This window comes from Curcuma longa, chromosome 3, assembly GCF_044706935.1.
Source record: "Curcuma longa cultivar G26 ecotype Majalengka, Jawa Barat chromosome 3, ITB_CL_G26_1.1, whole genome shotgun sequence".
NCBI lineage: Eukaryota > Viridiplantae > Streptophyta > Magnoliopsida > Zingiberales > Zingiberaceae > Curcuma > Curcuma longa.
Genome location: NC_133863.1, coordinates 16,390,735 through 16,412,861, shown reverse-complemented (window position 1 = coordinate 16,412,861; position 22,127 = coordinate 16,390,735). Strand labels below are relative to the sequence as shown.

Genomic DNA, 22,127 nt, shown 5'->3' with positions numbered 1-22,127 from the left:
TTTATTGAAGACTTGGACGTTCCACATAATCCGGAGAAGATAGAATCGATTCTTCTGCAAAAGCAGGAACGATATGGATAAGACAAAGTCCCTCCAAAAGGGGAACATGTATGATAGAATACTTCTCAAACGGTTATGAATATTTCGGGGATCAACTACTATAAAAAGGTAACTCATGCCCATGGGTACGGGTACACATACATATCTACCCTAATTTCTTTAAGCTTTTAGCTCCTTGCGCTGAACCCTAACTTGAGCGTCGGAGTGGCTTGCGGGGGCCTACTCCGACGCCATTCTAACTCTTTTTCTGAGTATTTTTCAGGTCCTCTCATCTCTTTGGGCGATTCTCTTTGAGGAGCGTGCACGTCAACAGTTCTGAACCGACGTTTGAACCATTCACGGCGTGAGAAAAATATTTTTTTATATTTTAAAATTTATTTAGTTGCATTTACTTTAGACTCTAGATTTAAATTAAAATTTTTTATAGGAAATATTAGTTTTGTATTATGATATTTAATTTCATTTAAAGATGCTTTTTCTCTTAATTCGATTAATGTTATACATAAAAGTAGAAATAATTTATATGAAGTTTATAAAGATTATAATATAAAATATAGATTACAAATTAATATTTCTGAAATACAAAATATTAGTATTAGCAATAGTAGTTCCAAACTTATAAAAAAATATAACTTTTATTAAAAGAATAGACGAAACATTCACAAGGATCCTAAAGTTCCAGATAAGAACTTGAGAATTTTTTTTTATGATTTCTTTTACTTTTAGTGAAGCAGATAACTGATCCGAGTTTGATATTTATGGCGGCGATCACAGAAGATTCAAAATTTTTCTATCTTCTCCATCATCGTAAATTTTTTTAAACTTATCTAGTGTTAATCGTTGTCGTAGAGTAGATGTTTAATTTCGGAAGTAATATTTTGGATGAACAATGATCTACTTTGTATCTTCACTTTTTAGAAGTCTAAATATTACTTGATCATTGGATGAGAATTGAAAAAAAAATCCAACTAATACAAACTTCAGAAGATGATGAAGTAGAAGACTTTGATATCGAAGAAAACAAATAATGAGAAATGAAATTGAATAACAATACTATCTCATAAGGTAAAAGGATAAAATGATAAATGAACTACGTGAATTTTGATATTCTTATATCCTAAAGAGATATAAATAACTTAAATAAATTTATATTTTTTATTTTTTTATAATTTTATAATTTTTATATAATAATAATAATAATTTTAAATTGTGATAGAATTATGAATTGACGATTTCACTGTTAGAAATTGTTGAATCGATGATTTCAAATTGGATTTGACTGAGAAAATATGTATTTCGGCAATCGAAAGATAGAGCGCGGTGTTGGGATAATATTTGAAAAAGGGAAGTGAAGATAATGATAATAAACTAATAATCGCCCCTTTGATTTGTGCCCCAATCCCTTTCTCATTTCCAACGATGAGCCCCCATCCCGAAACTGAAGTCCTCTGCGACGCCGTCGCCGCCGGTCGCTATCAAATTCGCGATGCCGAAAACCGCTGCCTCGCTCTGCGCCACCGCCTCCTCCACTCCGGGCTCCCCCCATCCTCCTACCAATCGCTCACCCGCCTCCTCGAAGCTGAGCTCCGCTCCCTCACTCGCCTCACCTCCTCACCGCCCCCTTTCCTTCCCCTTAGCTCCAATATCGGGTACCTCGAATCCATCGGCCGTCTCCTCCTTCACCCCTCCATTCGCTGCGTCTCCCGCGTCTCTAGGCCCATCATCACCGCTGGATCCGACCACCCCGTCCACGTCGACCTCGTTTGCACTTTCCGCTGCTGTCCTGCTTGGTTCGTGGTCTCCGATCGAAACCCCTCCTACCTTTCCTGGATCGGTCCCAGGGGACTCCGCGCTCGCGTTGAGCGCGTCGCCGTTGCTGCCCGATCGGCTGGGGCGCTCAAACCCGCCTCTGTCCTCCTTGTCTTCTCCCGCGGCGTACCTAGCTATGTTGCCAACAATCTGGTGAGGGAATTTGGGGCCTCTGAGATTAATTTCTTTAAGAACGAGGAGGAGGATGTGTTTGAGGAATTGGATGAGGGATGGGTTGGTGTTAGATGGCCAGACAGTTCAAACTCCAGGGTGTTTGAGATAAAGATTAGCCAAGATGACAGAGGAGGTGCGATTTGTAGTTCTCAAGTTATGGATGAGACAGTGGAAGTTTGTGAATCGTCTGAAGGATTTGGATCTGTGCTTTCAAAGATGAACATGAATTCAGCCGACGCTGTAAATTTTGATACAACAGCATTGGTCGCCTTGGTTTCTGGAATTAGTAATGGAGATTGTGGACGGCTGATGAAGGTCCCCGAGCATGAGATGAGAGCAAGGTTCAAGGGCAACTATGAGTTCGTGATGGCTCAGGTGTGTGTGTCATTCTTTATGTTTGGGAATCTATAATCCCAGTAATGAATTCATTGTTGATTGAAAATAGCTTGCAAGTAATTGAATCCTTATAAATAAGTAGCTCAAACTCTCACAGTAGTGCATTTTATTCTGATGAATAATATCTTGCCCTCAATCTCTGGAATCTTATTATTGAGGTTGATTGTTTTGAGGTTCTGTGTTTGCAAGAGTGAACTTACTTCCTCCAGGCAAGTTCACATAAAGGAATATTTCAAACTTCATTTTATAGATTCATGGTAGGAATCTATGTAATATCAAGTGGAAAAACACAGAAAGCGTAGAGATAAAGAATGAATGCTTTAAGGGATCAATCTTCAGATGTCACAAACAATTATTTCATTAGTTTTCCTTGATACAATAGAGATTCATTTGACAATCTGACTCTTGTTGACAGACAGATTTTATGGTAATTTTTGGTCGGTATTTCTTTTTTGGTAGATTTTCATAGATTTTATGGTAATCTAATTTTGCCCATAGTGAATAAACTCCTCCATGGTTGGTCCCAAGCCTGGATAAAGGAAAGTTATGTTAATTTGCCAACTAGTGTAAAACATAGGCAAATGTTACATATGGATCTATTAAACTATTGTGTTAATGCTAGCTTGTTCTCCGAAAGGAACACGTTGCAGGGTTTGATTACAACGTCTCGGCAAAGACCTCTATACCTCCATGAGAACTTGAGTGTAATGTTAAGTATATAAGAGTTTTCACCATAGGTTGGATAAGAACAAACTATCGATTATCTTAGATTTGGAACATAAAATATAGGAACATTTATTGATAAAACAATGGAGGTAGTAGATATGATGATTAGGAGAAGAATTAATATTCTGTGTTTATAAGAAACAAAATGGGTAAGAGAAGGTAAGATGATAGAGAACTCAAATATTAAGTTATGGTACATAAGAAAGAGTAAAACGAGAAATGAAGTAGATATTATTGTAGATAATTTATTAACGGACAAAGTGGTAGTAGTTAAAAAGGGAAATAACTCTCAAGTAGTAGCAAAAGAAACTATTAATGTAATTAATATATATGCACTTTAAGTAAGATTAAATGAAGACACTAAATATAAGTTTTGGGAAACTGAGATGAGGTAGTATAAATAAATTCAGACAAATGAGATGGTTTTAGTAGGAGGAGATCTAAATGAGCTTGTAGAAGTAACAAATGAGACATATGATAGGGTGCACGAGGACAATGGTTTTGGAACAAGAGATGAAGAAGGAAAAGCCATATTAAATTTTGTGATAATATATGAATTTATAATAGTTAATACATTTTTCAAGAAAAGAGAAGAACATCTGATTACGTTCACAAGTGAGAACAATTAAGTCGCAAAATGACTTTCTTATAGTCAACAATAGGGATAAAAAAATTTATAAAGATTGTAAGGTCATTCCTAAAGAAAACTTAACCTTCAACATATGTTAGTGGTGTTGATACACAATTCAAGCATAATATCAGTAGAAGAAAAATATGCATGACTCCGAAGATTAAGTGGTGGAAATTAAAGAATGAAAATAAAGTATCTTTAAGGTGAGGGTAAGATTATAAGTATTAAGAGAAATATATGGTGACTCTAATACAACATGAAATAAGATGACATCAAATTTGAAAATAGTGCTAAGAGTGTACTGGGTATGTTAAGAGAATGAATATCACTAAATAAACAATCTTAGTGGTTGAATGAGGAAGTATAGGAGAAAGTGACGAAAAAACTAACATAGAAGTTACAGTACACATGTAAAAATGAAGAAAAAAAGTATGAAATATCTAAGAACGAGGCTAAGTAAGCAGTGAGTGAAGTCGAGAATGAAACTTTCGAATGTTTGTATCGACATCTTGATACAAAAGAAAGGGAAGTGATATTTATAGAATAGCTAAAGCGAGAGAGAGGAAAATAATTTTTTTATCCAAATAAGATCCATTAAAGATGAAACCAATAAGGTACTAGTGAAGGAAGGAAATAAAAGAGCAATGAAAGATGTAATTTCATTAACTTTTTAATAAAAGTTTAGATAAACAACTTAGTTTAAGAAATTTAAGTAAGTCAGAGAAAATTTAAATTTTCATCTGATAATTCAAATTTCAGAAGTAGAACATGTGTTAAATGTGATGCAAAATAGAAAAGTGGTTGAATCAGATGATATTCCAATAAAAATATAAAAGTGCCTAGGAAAGCAAGGTATTAAATAACTTATGAAGTTATCTAATTTCATATCAAAAATGAAAAAAAGTCATATCCATAGAGGGTAAGTTGTCTAGTTTCCTGTATAAAAATAAAGGAGATGTACAAAATTGTATAAATTATAAGGGCATTAAGCCATACCATGAAATTTTAGAAAAGAGTAATAGAAAAAAGATTAAGAAAGGAGACTAATGTCACTGAAAATCAATTTGAATTCGCGTTTGAAAGGTCGACAATAAAAACTATGCATCTTCTATTGAGAAGTATCAGGAAAAAAAGAAAGACTTACACATGATATTCATTGATTTAGAAAAAACTTATAATAAAGTTTTGAGGGAAATTATTTGGAGAATTTAGAAAAGGTGTTAGCGTAGCTTATATTGAAACAATTAATAATATGTATGAGGATTGAAGTATTTCCTATACATTAAGAATTAACTCTAAGTCCATATCATTTTACACTAGTCATGAATGAACTTACTGGGCACATTCAAGACACGTTGCCATGGTACATGTGGTCTATAGATAATATGTTTTTGGTTGATAAGACACGTGACTTGGCGGAAAAAATTAGAAGTAAAAGGTTTTAGCTTTAGTAGAGTAAAAATAAAATATATAAAAATTAAGTTTAGTGGTATTAAACGTTGCAAGACAATTGTTAAGATAGGAGATGATGAATTATCTGTAATTGAAAATTTTAAGTATCTAGGATTAGTTTTGTAAAAGGATAGAGGGGTTGATATATATGTTTTACATAGGAGATACACAGGATGGTTGAAATGAAAGAAGATGCTAGGTATCCTTTATGATCCTAAGGTACTTTTAAAATTTAAAGAGAAGTTTTACAAAATAGGGGTTAGTCCTGTTATGACATATGAAGTTGAATGTTAGGTTATAAATTGAGCACACGAGCAGAAGATGAGAGTCGTAGAGATGAGGATGTTAAAGTTGATGTACGAACATATACAGATGAATAGGATAAAAAATGAAAACATTAGAGAGAAAGTTGATTTTGTGCCAATAAGCGAAAACTCCAAGAAATATGTTTAGATAGTATGAACGCGTACTTAAGCGACCAATAAATGTCCTAGTTAGGTTATGTGAGATCATGACAAATATGCACATTAATTAAGGAAAATATCAAAGAAGACTTGGTTAACAATGATAAAATAAGATAAAATTTATTTAAATATAGATGAGGATATAGTAGAGATCGAGTCTAATGGCGTAGGAGGATTCATATAACTACCCCCACTTAGTGGGATAAAAGTTTGATTGTCGTTGTTATAGTTTGCATATATACCACTTCATTTAACACTTTTTAAGAAGAAAAACTCATGAAGAGAACAAGGTTTTATTAAAATTAAAGATGATTAAATAATGATTGAGGTTTAGGTTTGAAGGCCCTAACAATTATCTAACTTGGAAATAAATAATTTATTCCCTACTCGTTGGCAAATAAATAATTTATTTGCTAAAATCTTTGGTAAATAAATAACCTATTCCCTAGTGATATGTGAAAATCGTAAGTGCATGACTGTCTTCAAGTAATAAAAATATCGATCCCACAGAGATTGTAAAAGCTAGTACCAATCAGAATCGCGAAGCAGATTATCTAGACAATCGAAAATCAAAAGAGTTGAGAAAGAAAGAAAACGAATCGAGAAAACACAAGGAGTTTTAGGAGAAAATCGATTTTAGGAAGCAACTCTAGGATTTCGATCTTACTACGATGATTGTTGACACTCTAAATATTATTTACTTTCTTATCTCAATGTTTATACGCATGCATGTGATCTATCTCGAGATACCAATATAGACTTTTGGAATTATACCGGCGTGCCTACCCAAACGTGACACATACTTTCAATGCGACCTTAATAGAGCAACCATTTTCTTAGGGAGGCTTATGTCATGATGCCCCACGGTCCTATAGGTGCCATCTCCTACTTCGTGATGTCGAATCAGGGTCGACCTATTAAGCTTTGTGATAACCAATGATGCCCTTATGAGGTTTTAAACTACTTTTGTGAATAACCCCTCACATCTCGATTTTTATCGGTCGGAGATTTGGATTCACCTTTTGGTCCTTCTCGTGTCCCGTGAGATATGAAGATGCACGGTTAGTGTCAAAATCATATATGCGCAATAAAGTCGGATTATGAATAAATACATCATATGACAAAGAAAGATAAATAAATATAAAAGACAAATGTCAACAATACATCGGACTACTCTCTCATCCTAGAATAAGAGTACTACTCTATTGAGATGAAGTTACAACCGAAAGACAAAAAAGAAGACATCCTACAACTCGAATCAAGAGAAAAGAGAAGAGGAAACTTAGTCGTATTGTTGCCGGTGTCTTTGGAAGAACCTCCAAGCTTTAGGGAGGATGGAAGTGTCGACAACTCTTTGGAAATGACTCTTCTAGTGTTTCTTGTCATGGGGAAACACCTCTTCCCCCTATCATGAGGCTTCTAGGGGTTTTTATGGCTCTTAAAACCGATCAAGTTCGTTAAATCTTTCAAAAAATATTGGAGGTGCCACCTGCGCTGTGCTTGGTGGCGGGGGTGCATGTCAGAAATTGGAAGCAAAGAGGATGACCCGACACGACCGTGCCCGGTGGCGTGTCGGGTTTTGGACATATGAGCACGGCCGTGCCTGGTGGCATGACCCTAGCATGTCGGGTGCTGATCAAAGCAACCCTCGGCTGGACGAGACACGACCGTGCCATGGGGGGGGGGGGGGTGTCAGGCTCTATGGTCTCCATGGCTGCTTTGTTTTGTGTCTAACTTCAGTTGGAGGAACATACCCATGTCATGGGACACGGCCAGAGCATGTTTCTCGCTGTGAATTTTTATTCCAAGCCTTTTTAGCTCCAATTAAATTTCGGTTTCATGTTTTGTCAATCAAAAAACACAAAAATAGTTCTCTGAACTAAAAGAGTGAAATCGTTGCAAAAGAGATGTAAGTATGCAAAATATGCTTATGCGATGAAACAAAATGCATGCAAAACAATGTCAAAAACTCTATGAAATATACACATCACTAAGGTGACCGACTCTCTCTTGACTAAGCCTTGTGCTCATCTAAGAATGAAGTTTGCTTTACCCCACTCCCCTTTTTGATAACAAGGGAAAAACCTCTCACCCAACATTCATTTGTTTCAATGAAGAATGAAGCCAAGATAGTAGCCATATCAAAAAGAGATTAAAGCATTGCTCTTATGCCTTCTCCTAAAACCCCTCCAACCACCACTGGCCGAAACAAAAGAGAGAAGAGCAACACTTGTTGGTCTTATTCCTTTCTCGACCTAATTGCCTTAATGTATATCTTGGCATACTCCTATGGCTGATCTATCTCCCATACGTTTTGGGCTTGGCCACATCATGTGTGGAGCACACCCCCTTACAACATGGCTTAGTTATTATCACAGTTCAGAGTGGATTCTGACTGCTACTTCTCTGAAAGCATGGTTCTTGCCTCTCTCTCAGGCCTCTCTACAGACATATTCCACCAAGATTTGAACAATTGTTAGAGAAGGAAAGTGAGAGAGCCTAGGTTTTTTGTTTTTATGACTTTGCATGTTAAACTAAAGGCAATCCCTCACCAAGCTAGTGCAAGATAATGGTCATATCAGTGCTAGAGACCATTTGGGAGAAAGCGGAGACAATTCCCTTAATAACCAACTAAAGTGAATGCCATGGAACGAACAGTTGGTTCCTGCCCCAAAGAAGAGGGATACTTAAAAATTATTAAATTTCAGATTTCATAATTGTTGCAGCATCAGAGTCTGTTTAATTTTCTATCCACAAAGTATCTTCAGTATTGTGTTAAACTTTAAGACATTACTTGTTCTTTATTTGTGGCTTGGCACTTGTTTCTTGTAAGTTTGGTTCTCGATGACATGTTAAACTTCATTGAGGTTTTCTTTCTGCCCTTTTATTAGCTCTTTATATAGCCTTGCACAGCAATTTTCAGGTGAATTCTGAATTTGAGCACCCGATGATGGTCGAATTTGGCATTGCACTAGCAGGAAAAAGAGGAATAATCTGTGAAAGCGCCTACTCTGAATTTCAGGAACTGGTTTCTATGTGTGGAGGACAGAATGAGAAGCTACGAGCTGGTTGGCTTCTAAATCATCTTCAGTATGTCATCTTGTTATATATCCTTGTCCGTTCATTAAATAAGCTCTGCATTATATGTGTTTTTGTTTTCTTTGAGGAAACATCATTGCATGTAAATCTTGCACTATCATGCTTCTTCATACAGTATGTCTTTTTTCTATTATGTTTATCTGAATTTTGAAATATTAGTAGGATTATGCATTGTAGGTAAAATATGTGGTATGATTTCATGGGACATATACTTAAGACCTTATTTTAGGGGAGGCCTTCATAGTGTAGCATTTTATAACTAATGTTACTTTACTATGTAAACTATTACTACATGTTCAACTATTCTAAAGGGAGAATGAGCAAGTCCTTAGTCACGTAATGCTAGATTGACAATAAAAGGGTGCAAGATCTGGACAGTAGGAATGTAGTTATGTAACGAGGTAAAGATTGGCTCTAGCTCAGGACAGGCAGAAATTGAAAGGAGAAGCTGATTAAGTATAGAGCTAGATCTGATGATAATTCAGTACATCATCTATTCCTATTTTTGTCTAAGGATTCAACTAAATTTATTGAATTAATAATACAATAATTTGTAAATTTACATAGTTTTAGTCTCCAAATTTATGTTTCCTTTAGAGTGCTTGCTAAACAATTTTTGTATTTTTTTTTCATGTGTTTGATTTCTTATCATAAATATGAGACAAATTTTTTTGTTACATATTTTATACATGTAGTATCACCTAAATCTTTGATATTGGATATTTGACGTTTATTTTTTTCGATAAACAGTCCCTTAGTAAACCTATTAATTATTCTCACATTCTATCATCCTTCTGATGAATATCTAGGTTCTCAACGTGCATTTGTGCATCATGTCAAGAATGTCTAATAGTTAATCCATTATGAGCTTTGGTGACTTATTATCATGCAGAAGGGGCAATCTCCTTTAGTACACACTACTATTATTACATTGATGGATGTAGTCAAGTAAAACACATCAAAGCAATTCCAATATAACCATTCTATATTATTTAGACATAGGGGATCTAGGTGTTAGACATTTCAAATTGAGGATAGTCAAGAAAAATATGTAAATTTTGGACACAAATACAAGAATATTACAATTTTAATATTTAAGTAATAGCATAATAAAGCTTTAAAATAATGAACACATCAAAATAATTCTAGTACAATCATTCTATGTTATTTAGGTTGATCTAAGTGTAAGACATTTCAAAGTGGTCAATAAAAATATCTAAAATTTGGACAGAAGTACAAAAATATTACAATTTTAATATTTAAGTAATAGCATAATAAAACTTTAAAATTATGCAAAATGGTATAATAAGTTGGCTACAAGATTACCGTCCTAAAAAAAAATAAAGCACTATCATTTATCATCCGATTGCTAATTGCAAGAAGTACAACTAAAGGAAGATGGTTTGACCCACTCATGGGTGTTATTTTTACACTCCCCTACCATGATGGAGTGACTAAGGTTTAAAATTTCAAGCTGTGCTGGAGTTTCAGTTTATGACTGAAACGATATGGTTTCACTACTTTTTCAAATATAAATATATTAATTAAAAAAATAATATTATGATATTGGATTGCTATAAATATTTACTATTAAGTTAAATTAATATTTTAAAAATTAAAAATGAGTAACAGTCTATTTAGGATTAACTAAAGTCTAGGCATGATGATTAGGGTAAGTAAGCTTAAATTAAATTGAATTTATTTTAATCAATTTAAAAATAAACTAAATTTATATATATAATTATTTAATTTAAATCATAGTAATATTTAAGAATTATATTATATTTGATTTTTTTAATATATTTTTATAGCAATCATTCTCCTCTATCCTTAATGCCCTTAAAAAGGTGGTGTTCCTTTAAAGAGGTTTTGTGTTTGTCCATGTGAAAGGTGAAGGAGAGAGAAATTAATACAGGAGAGAAAGGAAAAAAGAAAATTTTCCTATATGTTTAAGGAGGAAGAGAATAAAAAGAAACTAATACAGGGGAGAAATGAAAAAGAATTAAAAGGGGAAAGAATTAATAATTAAAATAAGAAAAAGAAAAGAAATTAACAATTAAAAAACTAAAGAAAAGAATAAAAATTAGAAAAAAGCAACGGTCTTGTGCGGTCGTGGGGTCTTGCGCAACTGCGGGTCTCACGCTACCTCAAGGCCTCTGTTAGGCTAGGCCTCATGCGAAGCTAGTGCGACCTTGCATGGCCTTGTACGACTGTGGGGTCTCGCACGAAGCTAGTGCGACCTCACACGATTGTGCCGGTGTCGGTGCCGTGTTAAATGGCAGGCGGAATAATAAATGCCACCCGTGTTGATTTGTACGACATGAGATTTTAAACATTGGGAGTGACACTAAGTGAATGCCCATACGGGGGCGACTACTAAAGATAACTTGAGCTTATTGTGGTAGATGCTTGACATATGTGTGGGATTATGTCTACGCTAGAGGGGGATGGGGTGAATAACTTATATATTTTTTACAAGTTGATAATAAATAAATAAACAAATAAATAATCAATTAATTAATTAGAGTAAATAGTGGAAATTAAAAAATTAACTAATTAAGTAGTAGAATTTAAACTAAGCAAAATAAACTAAGTTAGATATACAATTTAATAATAGTTTGCAATTTACTAACTTAACTAAATTTGTAACTTCCTTAACTAATTTTAACTTTACTAAACAAACAATAAACTTAACAATTTATGATAATCAACTAAATAAAGATTGCAATGCTTGACCTAATAAAAATATAAAGATTCTTATAAATGGGCTCCTTTCTAGAAAGCTTCTAGAGGTAGAGAAAAACCTTTAACAATAATTTAAATTAAGCACAAGAATATTAAAAGTATAAATATGTACGACAACTAAACAAAGATATAAATTACAAGTATAAAGTTGTCGGTTGAACTTGAAGAGCACTGACATAGCGTATCAGTACAAACGAAGAAGAAAACGAGCATTGAAAGAGAGGTTTCAAATGAATTGTAATGTGAAAACCAGTGCCTCGAGGTTCCTTTTATAGAGCCCTATCGAATGCTGCCTTAGTACTCTTTCGGTCGATTGGAAGCCTTTCCGAATGCCTCAAACATGCTGACTCTGTTGCAAAATTGATCCACTTCGATGTTGGATCAGGATAACTCCGCAAACTCAGGTTGCCTAGACTTCCTCTAGGTGCCTGGAGCATGGTCAACTCCTATCCTTGTTCGTCTCTTCTGAATCGCTGGATTGCACCTTCTCCGACCGCTAGAGGCTGCTTCGGTCGCCCAAACATTGAGGTCGTTCAGACCTCACTCTGATCTCCTAGAAGTTCTCCATCTAGTCGTTCGGGCACCTTTAGATTGCTTGGAATATCAAGTAACTTACTGCGATATGAAGTTAGTGCACAAAATGTACTATCACAATTTGTAAGTTTTGAACAACACTCGAAAACTCAATTTACCTTGCTTGACACCTCTAGGACTTTTATTTGTGCCAAGTGTTCAGCTCGCTATTGACTCATCGAGACTTCCACTGCCTAGTGCTTGGTTACTTAACCCATTAGGACTTCCACTATTTGTTTGGTTTTTGGTCACCTGACCTATCAAGACTTTGATCCTCTATCAAGTTATTTACACGTACACACTTGACACATTCGTTAGATTATAAGACAATCTAACTTTAAATTGACCATACATCAAAACATAGGTTTGATGTAATGCTTCTTACACCAACAATGTCTCCTTTTTTGATGTATGGAAACTAAGTTTAAAATTAGTAAACAACATTTTAAGTTAAGAAAATTGGTATGCATTTATGCATGATAAATTTAGAAATGAAATACAATAATGTACTTATGTATAAAATTAAATCACTTATGAAATAAATTTTCTAAATTTGCTTTTTCCTTTTGAATAAAGTATTCATTTAATTTAACTCCTAAAAGAAATATTTTTAACAAAAACTTTAACTTTAAACCAACTTGTCTTTTCTCTTCCTCTTTTTCATACATCAAAAATGATTCGGAAAGAGAGTTTAAGTTAAAACAAAACTTAAGTTAATGCATGTAACATGGAATTAAAGTATAATTCAAGCATGTAAAGAGTTAAAATAAACTTAAAATTAAATAAAGTAAGCTTTCAGTGAACATAAAGTAAACTTTAAGTGAACTAAAGTCAACTTTAAATAAAAAGTAAGCTTTAAGTCCAGTAAGCTTGAAGTCAAAAATAAGCTTTAAGTCAACTAAGCAAGGTAAATTTTAAGTGAACTAACGTAAGTTTTAAGTCAAAAGTAAGCTTCAAATAAATTAAGCTTCAAGTAAAAAGTAAGTTTCAAGTAAGAAGAAAGCTTCAAGTCAAAAGTATGCTGGAAATCAAGTAATTCAAGTAAGTAAAATCAATAATTGTTAATTTAATAATTAATTAAAGTAAATAATGAACAAATAAACATTAAAGTGATCAATTAAGTATTAAAGTTAACAAGTAAGCATTAAAGTGATCAATTAAGTATTAAAGTTAACAAAAGTTTAGAATTAACTTAAGTACTCACAAGATAATTTTTTATAAAATAAAGTTTTGAAAACAATTTTGAAATATTTTTGAAATGCCCAATAGTTGTTTCCAATAATTGTTAATTTAATAATTAATTAAAGTAAATAATGAACTTAAGTGTCAATAAGATAGAAGCTTTAAACAAGTTGAATTAACTTACTCACAAGATAATTTTTTATAAAATAAAGTTTTGAAAACAATTTTGTTTTCAGCTTCATTAGAAAGCTTTATGAAACATTAGCTGTCAATAAGTTAGTCACTTTAAGTGATTGATTTGATTTGTAGCCTTGATTTATATCGATGCATAGATATAAGCATCTTGAACTAAGGCATGGATTTGATATCTCACACCCGTCTACATGGCTCAATACATAAATAGTCAGTCTTAATGTGTTTGTGAGATACAAAGATTGCCTAGATTTATGGATACATGCAGTTTACAATAGATTCTAGGCTAAGTTCAATTTCTAACTAAAGAAATAAAAAGCAAGTAAATAAATAAGTGTATATATATATATATATATATATATATATATAGAGAGAGAGAGAGAGAGAGAGAGAGAGAGAGAGAGAGAGCTGATCTGCTGGGCGCCTATTTTGTGGGCACCCGTGGGCGCCGCAGATCCACCGTCCATTCACGTCGATCACGCGAAATTCGACCGTCCACTGCACAGTGTTTCTTCTCTGACCTCCGCCGCTTTCGGCCGCCATCGCGTCGCCGTCCGGCCACCGCCAACCGCCGGACTAGGCCCGATCGACGCGCCACTCGTCGGCGCGTCGACCGATGCCGATTTCTGACCAGATTGTGGCTGGAATCTGGCGCAATTTGGCCGGAATCGCGTGCAGCCACTGTTAGTCGCGATTCCGGCTGAATCGCGGTCGGTTTCCGGCCAAATCACGACCGGAGATCGGCCGAGGAAGGACCGCCGACGGTCGACGGTCCTTCCTCGGCCTGTCTCCGATCGAGATTTGATCGAAAACCAGCGGCGATTCAGCCGAAATCACGACTGACAGTAACTTAATCGATCATCCACGATCAGAGCCTCCATTTAATGGAGGCTTAATCGATCAGCCTCGATTAAACTGCCTACCGTGATTTCGACCGAATCGCGATCGGTTTCCAGTCAAATCTCGGCCGGTGGCTGAGGAAGGACCGCCGGCGGCCGACGGTCCTTCCTCGGCCGGCGGCTGAGGAAGGACCGCCGGCGGTCCTTCCTCGGCCGGTCTCCGGCCGAGATTTGGCCGGAAACCGATCGCGATTCGGTCGAAATCGTGGCTGGCAGTGGCCGATCGAATATATGGGGGCTTAATCGGTCGTCTGATCGATTAAGCCCTGTCGCCCACGAGTCGCCCACCAAACTGTCGCCCAGCTGATCAATCTCGTATATATATATATATATATATATATATATATATATATATATATATATATATATATATATATATAATACTATAATAATTAACATGTGAAAAGAGTTTAACAACAATGTTTCATCCTAATCTAAGTAAAAACATGTGATTAAGTTCAACTCCTCCTAAGTTGGAGGTTTATTTCGTTTGTCAAACAATTTCTAACTCCTAGTTTTGAACATGAGTTAACATCATACACTGATTTGACCTAGCATGAGTTGAATTAATATAATGAATATGCTGTTTAGGCACCCATAAAGAATTTCGTCCTATTTGATTAACTAAGTATGACTTGGCAACCCATGGTTAAGTCTATTTCTACTTAGGAAAAGACAAATAAAAAACATGATTTTGACTTGAGCTAAATCTAAGTCCGGTTTTGTTATACACAACATGTTGAAACCCAAATATATACTTGGATCCTGACGAACTTGTTCAATGTTGACTTTAATTTGTCAACTTGGATTTTTAAGCTAGAGTTCTGAGTTGAGGTTCTATTTTCAATTTCCTTAGTTGAAGAGTCAAAGTTTGTATTCTCTTTATTGTCTTTGATTTTCTTAAGAAGTGACTTGACCCTTGGCTTGTACTTAGCTAAAGATTTAGACAAATAAGTAATAGTGAGGTTAAGTTTCTCGGTTAAAGAGTTTGTTACCTCATCAATAGACTTATCTGAGTCACTGATTAAATCTTAGCTTGACTCTGATGCTGACTCGAACTTAATTCTGTTGAATTTGGATGCTTCGTCTGTTGCCATCAAAGTCCGCAAGTTGACTTGAATTGAATTTGACTCTGATTCGAAGGAAGACTCATCCCAAGTATCATCCCAAGTAGCTTTTGCCTTCTTTTTCTTTTTGGATTTGTTCGGTTCTTTTGACTCCTTTAGAAGAGGACAATCCGACTTGAAGTGTTCCTTCTTGTTGCACTCGAAACATTGGAAATTGGTTTTGTTCTTCTTTTGGATCTCCTTTTTTACGAATCTTTTGGAGAACCTCTTCCTTCGGATCATTCTCTTAATGATGTTGGCAACTTTCGAAGATAGGTCATCTTTGTCAGTTGAAAGTTCGGATTCAGACTCCGATTCAATCTCCTCTTTGGGTGTAGGTTTCGACTTGAACCTTGACTTTGCTTTGACTCTATCAGTTTTATATGCAATTAAAGCTATACCTTTCTCCTTTAAGTTTGTTCATGCAATTTAAAATCACAAAAGAATTTGTCTAACTTAATTAAAGACAAATCCTTAGTTACTTTATAAACATCCACCATAGATGCCTATAAGGTTGTTTTTCGAAATACTTTTAATGCATACTTTATCAAGTCATGATTTTTGACTTGTTCTCTGATTGCGAGAATTCCTTTGAGAATCTCCTTGAACCTTCCATGAAGTTGGCTTACAGAGTTATCTTCGTTTAGATGGTTTAGAGTTGGCTTAGAAAGTCTTTCTTAGCAGTTCTTGAGTCTGTTGAACTTTTGTGGAGTTCAATAAGCTTTTCCCAAAGCTCTTTTACGCTGTTAAATGGTTTAACTTTACTCAGTTATTCCTGAGTTAGACCACATTGAAGTGCTATAGTAACCTTTGCATTTTCTTGGCCTTTCTTTTTAATGTCATTAATCCATAGACCAAAACTGACTAATTCACCATTGGAGTGTCTTGGTAGGTCGAAACCTAGTTTGATGATCATTCAATTTTTTATTTCATTCATTAGGTAGTATTTCATCCTACCCTTCTAATAGACAAAGTTATTGCCATTGAAAAGAGGTGGACGAGTTATACTATACTCTTCTTGCAAAGCCCTTAAGATAAAGAAATTTTCTCAGATTTTAGCAATTCTTGGGTAAATAGTACAAAAATAATAGCAAACAAGTGTTTGATGTTAATTTTAGGTTTAGGTCAGGATAAGGGTTAGGCTTGGGTTAGATTTGGTTGAGGGTTGGGTTATGATTTGGTTCGGGCTAGGCTCGGATTAGGATTTTTGTAAGATTTTACTTAGGGTTTGACCCAACTCAAGAATGCAAATCCAATCCTAGATTAGATTCAAACTTTATTTTGGGTCAATTATGTATTATTTTTTAAATTAGCTTCCAAACTATGGAGAGACTCGGCAGTTGAGTTGTCCAAAAGTGTCGACGTGACATTTGAGCTGGACAAATGATAAATCTTGAATGACTAACGTGACATGGGATAAGGATCGACTATTTGACGTGGCATGAGGCGTGGTCACGGATAAGGGCTGCGAAGTTGCTGTGGTCGAGGATCGACATTGAGGTGTGAATGTGGCAAGAAGACAATGGTAGAATGCAAGTTTGGTTGGCAAATTGAACTTGTAGGCCGATCGACCGATAGATCGGATCTAGATCCGGTTATCTAGGAGATGGATTAGTTGACTAATCCAAGCCTATAAAAGTAGGTTCGACTAAAGACTTCCATCAACTCTCATATGCCTTCCTATTCTCGTCCTGTGCAAAAGCTCCTTTATGACGTCGCTGTAGTACTCGCACAACGAAGCTCTGTTATGATCCATACTTTGTCGGTATATTTTTAGTAAGTCATTGTCTCGTTATGCTTTCAATTTTAAGGAACGGTAAAGTGTTATCTTTCTTTATCTTTTTGTAAAGAGACGAATCTCTACTTCCGAATAGTTGTTCGGAGTATAGATTATTAGTGGATTGGCGAATCAAAAGCGATCAACGATCGCGAGCTTTGAATTAGCAACGGGAGGTTGAAGAATCCTTGGATAATTTCATTGCAATGAATGTTCAAAATATTATTAACTATGACTATAACCTCTGCTGTCTGGAAACGGCGACAACGCTGACGTCCCCGTTTCTGAAACGCTGGGAAACGTTTCCATCCGTGGAAACGCTGAATTTCGCCCCTTTCACCTTCGCCAAGCCCTGGAAACGCAAGCTCCTCTGCTCCTTGTTCGCCAGGCTCCTTGTCCGCCCCTTCCAGTGGCTCCCTCCTCAGCAAATCCGCCAGCGCGAACACCCCGCCGACGTCCTCCTCTGCTTCAAAACCCCAACTCCTCTCCAGCAACTTTGCCACCTTCGCCTTCTCCTCGGGCGGCATCCGGAATGCCAACGCCACGGCCCCTCTGACCGCCGCAATCAGTCCCGGCGGGATACCGTGGTTCGCAAGCCGGAAACAGCAGAAGGCCGCGGCCCCGGACTTGAGCAGATCCACCTTGGATTGGCCCGCATCCGGCGATATCAGGGTTCAGAAGTCGATCTCCGCCGGGTCCCATAGCGTGGCTTCCTGGGGGAAGATGTGGTGCGGGAGGTTGAGTTTGGGGACGCGGAGGAACTGAGCGAGGAAACTAGGCGAGCTCCTCGTCGTCTCCAGGCGCGTGAGGGTGTGCGCCGGCGACGGGTGAGGGTGGCGGCGCACGGAACTCTGGGGGAGGAAGCATGGCGTCTGGGGTAGGGGGAGACGCATGGAGTAGACATGGAATTCGGAAGCCTCCATCAGCGCCGTGATCAGTCCCTTCGGCTGTTTCCGGCTTGCGAACCACGGTATCCTTCCAGTGGCTCCTTGGCCGCCCCTTCGCCCTTCGCCCTCGTGACGATTTGATGAGGTCTTCGACGTTTTCAAAATCTGGAAACTTCAACTATTGCCGTTTCCCGTTTCCGTTTCCGCGTTTCCCGTTTCTCGTCTCCAAGTTTCCCGACAACATAGATTGTAACTCATATTTACGACTCGTACTACCATGAAGACCAAAAGAGAAAATTCAACCGAAAAGGCTTAACAAGACAAGAACACGAGCTATCCTTTTGATAACCAACAAATCTATTAAGACTTCTAGTAGCATGTATCTTTGTGTAGTTACTTGTGATTTTAAAGATGGTAGGTCGAGAGTTGATTTTCTTGCCATTTTTTTATCCATTACTAAGTTACACTATAAAAATATGCATGGTGAATGGTGATATATTTGATTCTCCTATTGCATTCATAACCTCAAATAGTCTATAAAAACTCCTCGAAAAGCCTTTTTGTCAACTTTATTAAATCATATTGTGGGGAAAAAAATAATCCTAATGCTTATTATTTAACTTGTGAGCCCAAGTGTTATCCTCATTTTTAAGATAGAAGACGTACTATTTATTCGAAGATATCTGAGTCTCTACCTTGGCATATTTAACTTTTCTATACTCTCCAAGGCCATAGTGGAGTCGTTGACAAGTGTTGTAAATCATGATCAATCTCAACATTTTCTTGTTCATTGGAAGGATGTGCAATGCTTAATTTTTCATAAACCCAAGGATAAAGAAGATGCAACTATTCCTCAATCATTGGAAGGGACACTGGAAAAAATAATGAATAAACTTTAGTCGTTAAAAGCCAAAACTAAAATAGCTTTTGCAACAAGTTTTGATCATTGAAAAGGACAATCAAAGGAAGATGCAGACAATTCATCTAGAGTCAAATCTTCTCCATTCTTTGATTCGAGAGAATAATGCAGTAATTGGAGCTTACTTTTATAATTAGGTTTGAGTTGGTGAAAAATTGTTTTCTATTAGTGTTTTTTTAGGAGAATAAGTTATTCTAAGAGAATGAGTTGTTTATTACTAGGTTTGTCTAAGTTATTTCAGGAATAGATTACTTATTATTAAGTTCCGGGATGAAAGGTTGGCTGGGACCTATAAAGGAAGCTCCATTCTCTCTTGTTACTTGAATTATTTTAGTGAGCTTGTTCTCCCTTATAATACCTATATTCTCTCTAATTCAAACATTTCCATAAATATCTTGTTCACAATCCGAACTTGCTTAATTTCTCATGAACTTCTCTGGGTTGGTTCTTGAAGAAAAAATTATTCAGTCTTATCTGTTTTTTACCAACGGCCCAGTGCTTGCTGTATTATTCCCCCATCAATTCTATTATGTTCCGTGTAGGTCCTAACCGATAGTTGAGGACCTTGTTATAGTGTCTATCCATTTCTGACAGCACTGGAGGTTACAATTGCAGTGTTGTCCCAGATTCTCCCTCAGAACGAGTGATGAGTCTCCCTACAACAAGGAAGATAGCATTGAAGAACAAGATCGTGTTTGGGACCGGCGACCATTGGCAAGCACCAACTTTGACGGCAAATATGGGCTTTGTTCGAGCCGTTTCACAAACTTCGATGTCTCTGTTGACAATCCACCACAAACCCCGCGCGCTAACAGGCAACTAAGTACATGCCACCTTGATCGTATCAGGTACAGCGTCATTCAGGTTTATGTTTCTGCTGATGCTTTTACTTGTTAATGTAGGCATTCAAACCTCCTTCAGCTGTGGTGCAAGGCGTTCTTGTATCATAACTAGAGGCTGGATTACAAACATGTTGATTAACAGGTCGAATTATTTGCAATTTGTATTTTATGTTAACTAACTACCGGCATTCAAGAGTATGTTTATGTTTAAAAAAATAAAAAATAAAAATTATTTCCAACTTTGATTTTTTTAAAAAAACATTGTTAAATCCTGGTTGTCGTTAGTCTTATTTAATACTTATTTATTTATTTCGAATTATCTGACTGTAATAACAAATGAGTTGGGGTCCATAACGATAGGCTTCGTGGCTCATCTAAAGTTTGACGATGTCTAGTACTGGACAATTTCAGTGTTTGCTGCACCCAAAGGTTATCAAAAGCTCGTACGCCACCTTCCCTAGTTTACAAATTATCATTTAACCCTTTGTAGTTTTCAAAGTTAACCACACGCTTATAGGGATAGTTAATGGTCGGACGGAGTTGACAATTTTGGAGACTGAGTTACGAAATCAGCATATGTCTATTTCTCTTGATTATGAACTTTGTGGAGGAAACCACCTCAAGGCCTAGTAGGCGAGCGAAGCAAAGATATTAGTGATAGCTTAGTAGCGCCTATAACTGACAGCCTCGGTTTATATCATGATGCAATTTTCAGGTGGAAGTCTATCACTATAGTGGATTCAAAAATTTGAACTGATAAAAAAGTTAAAGTCCAGTTTATAGAGAATCTGTTGAGCGAAATTGAAAAGAAAATCTTTATACAGTAGCGCATGATGTATCCGGACTAGTACAATAAAATGATCTAACTCTGTAGATGAAACACAAAATGTTTTATCTGAAATTCGAAGGATTATAACATTAGAAGAACCTGCGACTGGTTCAACGGCTGAGCAGAATCAGACATATCTAGACTTGGAGAGATTGGTATGTACTAGCACCAGAGAAATAGTTTTTATATGAATCAATATAAAGAACTGACTGCTAAACCTAGGAGAATGTTTATTAATGAAGAACTGTCTAGCAAGTTTTACAGGAAAATACCTCCATTAATCGAAAGCTATTTGGAGCAGAAGTTCCAAGAAAAATTTAAAGGCAACTCTATTGGAGTACTCCCAAGAATTCATCATGTTTATCAAGAGCTCACTGAAATGTGTAAGCAAGCTTCTCTCCAACGTAGTCTAAAGGATTTATAGTTTTGTGCGCAGATACCAGTTCCTGGCTATTATCAAGGCTCAAGAAAGAAATATGGGCTAAGGAAAGCTTCCTCCTACAAAGGGAAACCGCACAAATCCCACGTGCGGGTAATCAAGAAGAAGACAGATCAGCATGACAGATCCAGATGTTATATTTGCGGGGAGGAAGGGCATTTTGCAAGGGAATGCCACAGTAAACTTGGTAACAAAGAAAGGATTGTGATGTTAGAAGAATTAGATCTACTAGAAGATTATGATGTTGTCTCTGTGGATAATGAAGAATCAGATAGCGATGCTATATGTAGCATGTCTGAGGGAGAAGTAGGAACAGAACAACACTGCAATTCGGTAACAAGTATTTTACCATTAAAGGAAGCATTGTTTGTACTAATGGGAGATGATCATGGCTGGCAGGTTCAAGTAGACATTCCTGATGAGCAGGCATTATGCCATCATAGCTGGAAAATAAATCAAGAAATTAGTACCCTGCTAATCAAGTGCAAATTCTACGGAAGAGAAACAAGCTAGAGGTTAAGACTAAACTGCACCATATGTAGTTTAACCTCATGTGCCCTATGTGCAGATTACTACTTGAAGATTGAAATTCCTACTGCACTTCCTAAATCAGGCCAGTATGATGAAAAGAATTTAGTTCATGAAATGATTGAATATATAGAGTTTCTGTTGACAAAAAATAGAAGGTTGCGAACAGAAATCATCAAGCTAAGGCCAGGAGAAACTGATGAGCTATTCCAAGAATTACTGGAAGATTTCAAGGATTTAACAATCGAAGACTTGCAGAAAGGCAAGGAGCAGATTGATTTTCTAGAAGAGCAGACAATCTCAAAGGCAGTTGAAGGACAGTACCACCCCAGAAGGATGATTAATAGACTGTATAATATGGTGGTAAAATTTGAAATTCCCCAACATAACTCCATTTT

General features: G+C 36.3%; 1 protein-coding gene across 2 annotated transcripts; it reads left to right on the top strand.

The window, feature by feature from the left end:
• Nucleotides 1–1,476: 1,476 nt before the first annotated feature.
• On the top strand, nt 1,477–20,179 carry LOC141824864 (uncharacterized). Of its 2 annotated transcripts, none has more exons than XM_074712195.1 (4): nt 1,477–2,418; nt 8,636–8,802; nt 19,707–19,906; nt 19,994–20,179. In XM_074712195.1, exons 1-4 carry the CDS (start codon nt 1,480–1,482, stop codon nt 20,110–20,112), a joined length of 1,425 nt encoding a protein of 474 aa, XP_074568296.1. In that variant the 5' UTR covers nt 1,477–1,479; the 3' UTR covers nt 20,113–20,179. The 2 variants fall into 2 exon arrangements, with proteins under 2 accessions (XP_074568296.1, XP_074568297.1); XM_074712196.1 differs by having other exon boundaries at nt 19,707–19,914; nt 19,994–20,112.
• The last annotated feature ends 1,948 nt before the right edge of the window (nt 20,180–22,127 follow it).

Coding starts and splice junctions, on each gene's coding strand:
- LOC141824864 (XM_074712195.1), top strand. CDS start 1,480: ATGAGCCCCCATCCCGAAACTGAAGTCCTCTGCGACGCCGTCGCCGCC. Junction 2,419..8,635: donor ATGAGTTCGTGATGGCTCAG/GTGTGTGTGTCA, acceptor AGCAATTTTCAG/GTGAATTCTGAATTTGAGCA. Junction 19,907..19,993: donor CAAACCCCGCGCGCTAACAG/GCAACTAAGTAC, acceptor TTGTTAATGTAG/GCATTCAAACCTCCTTCAGC.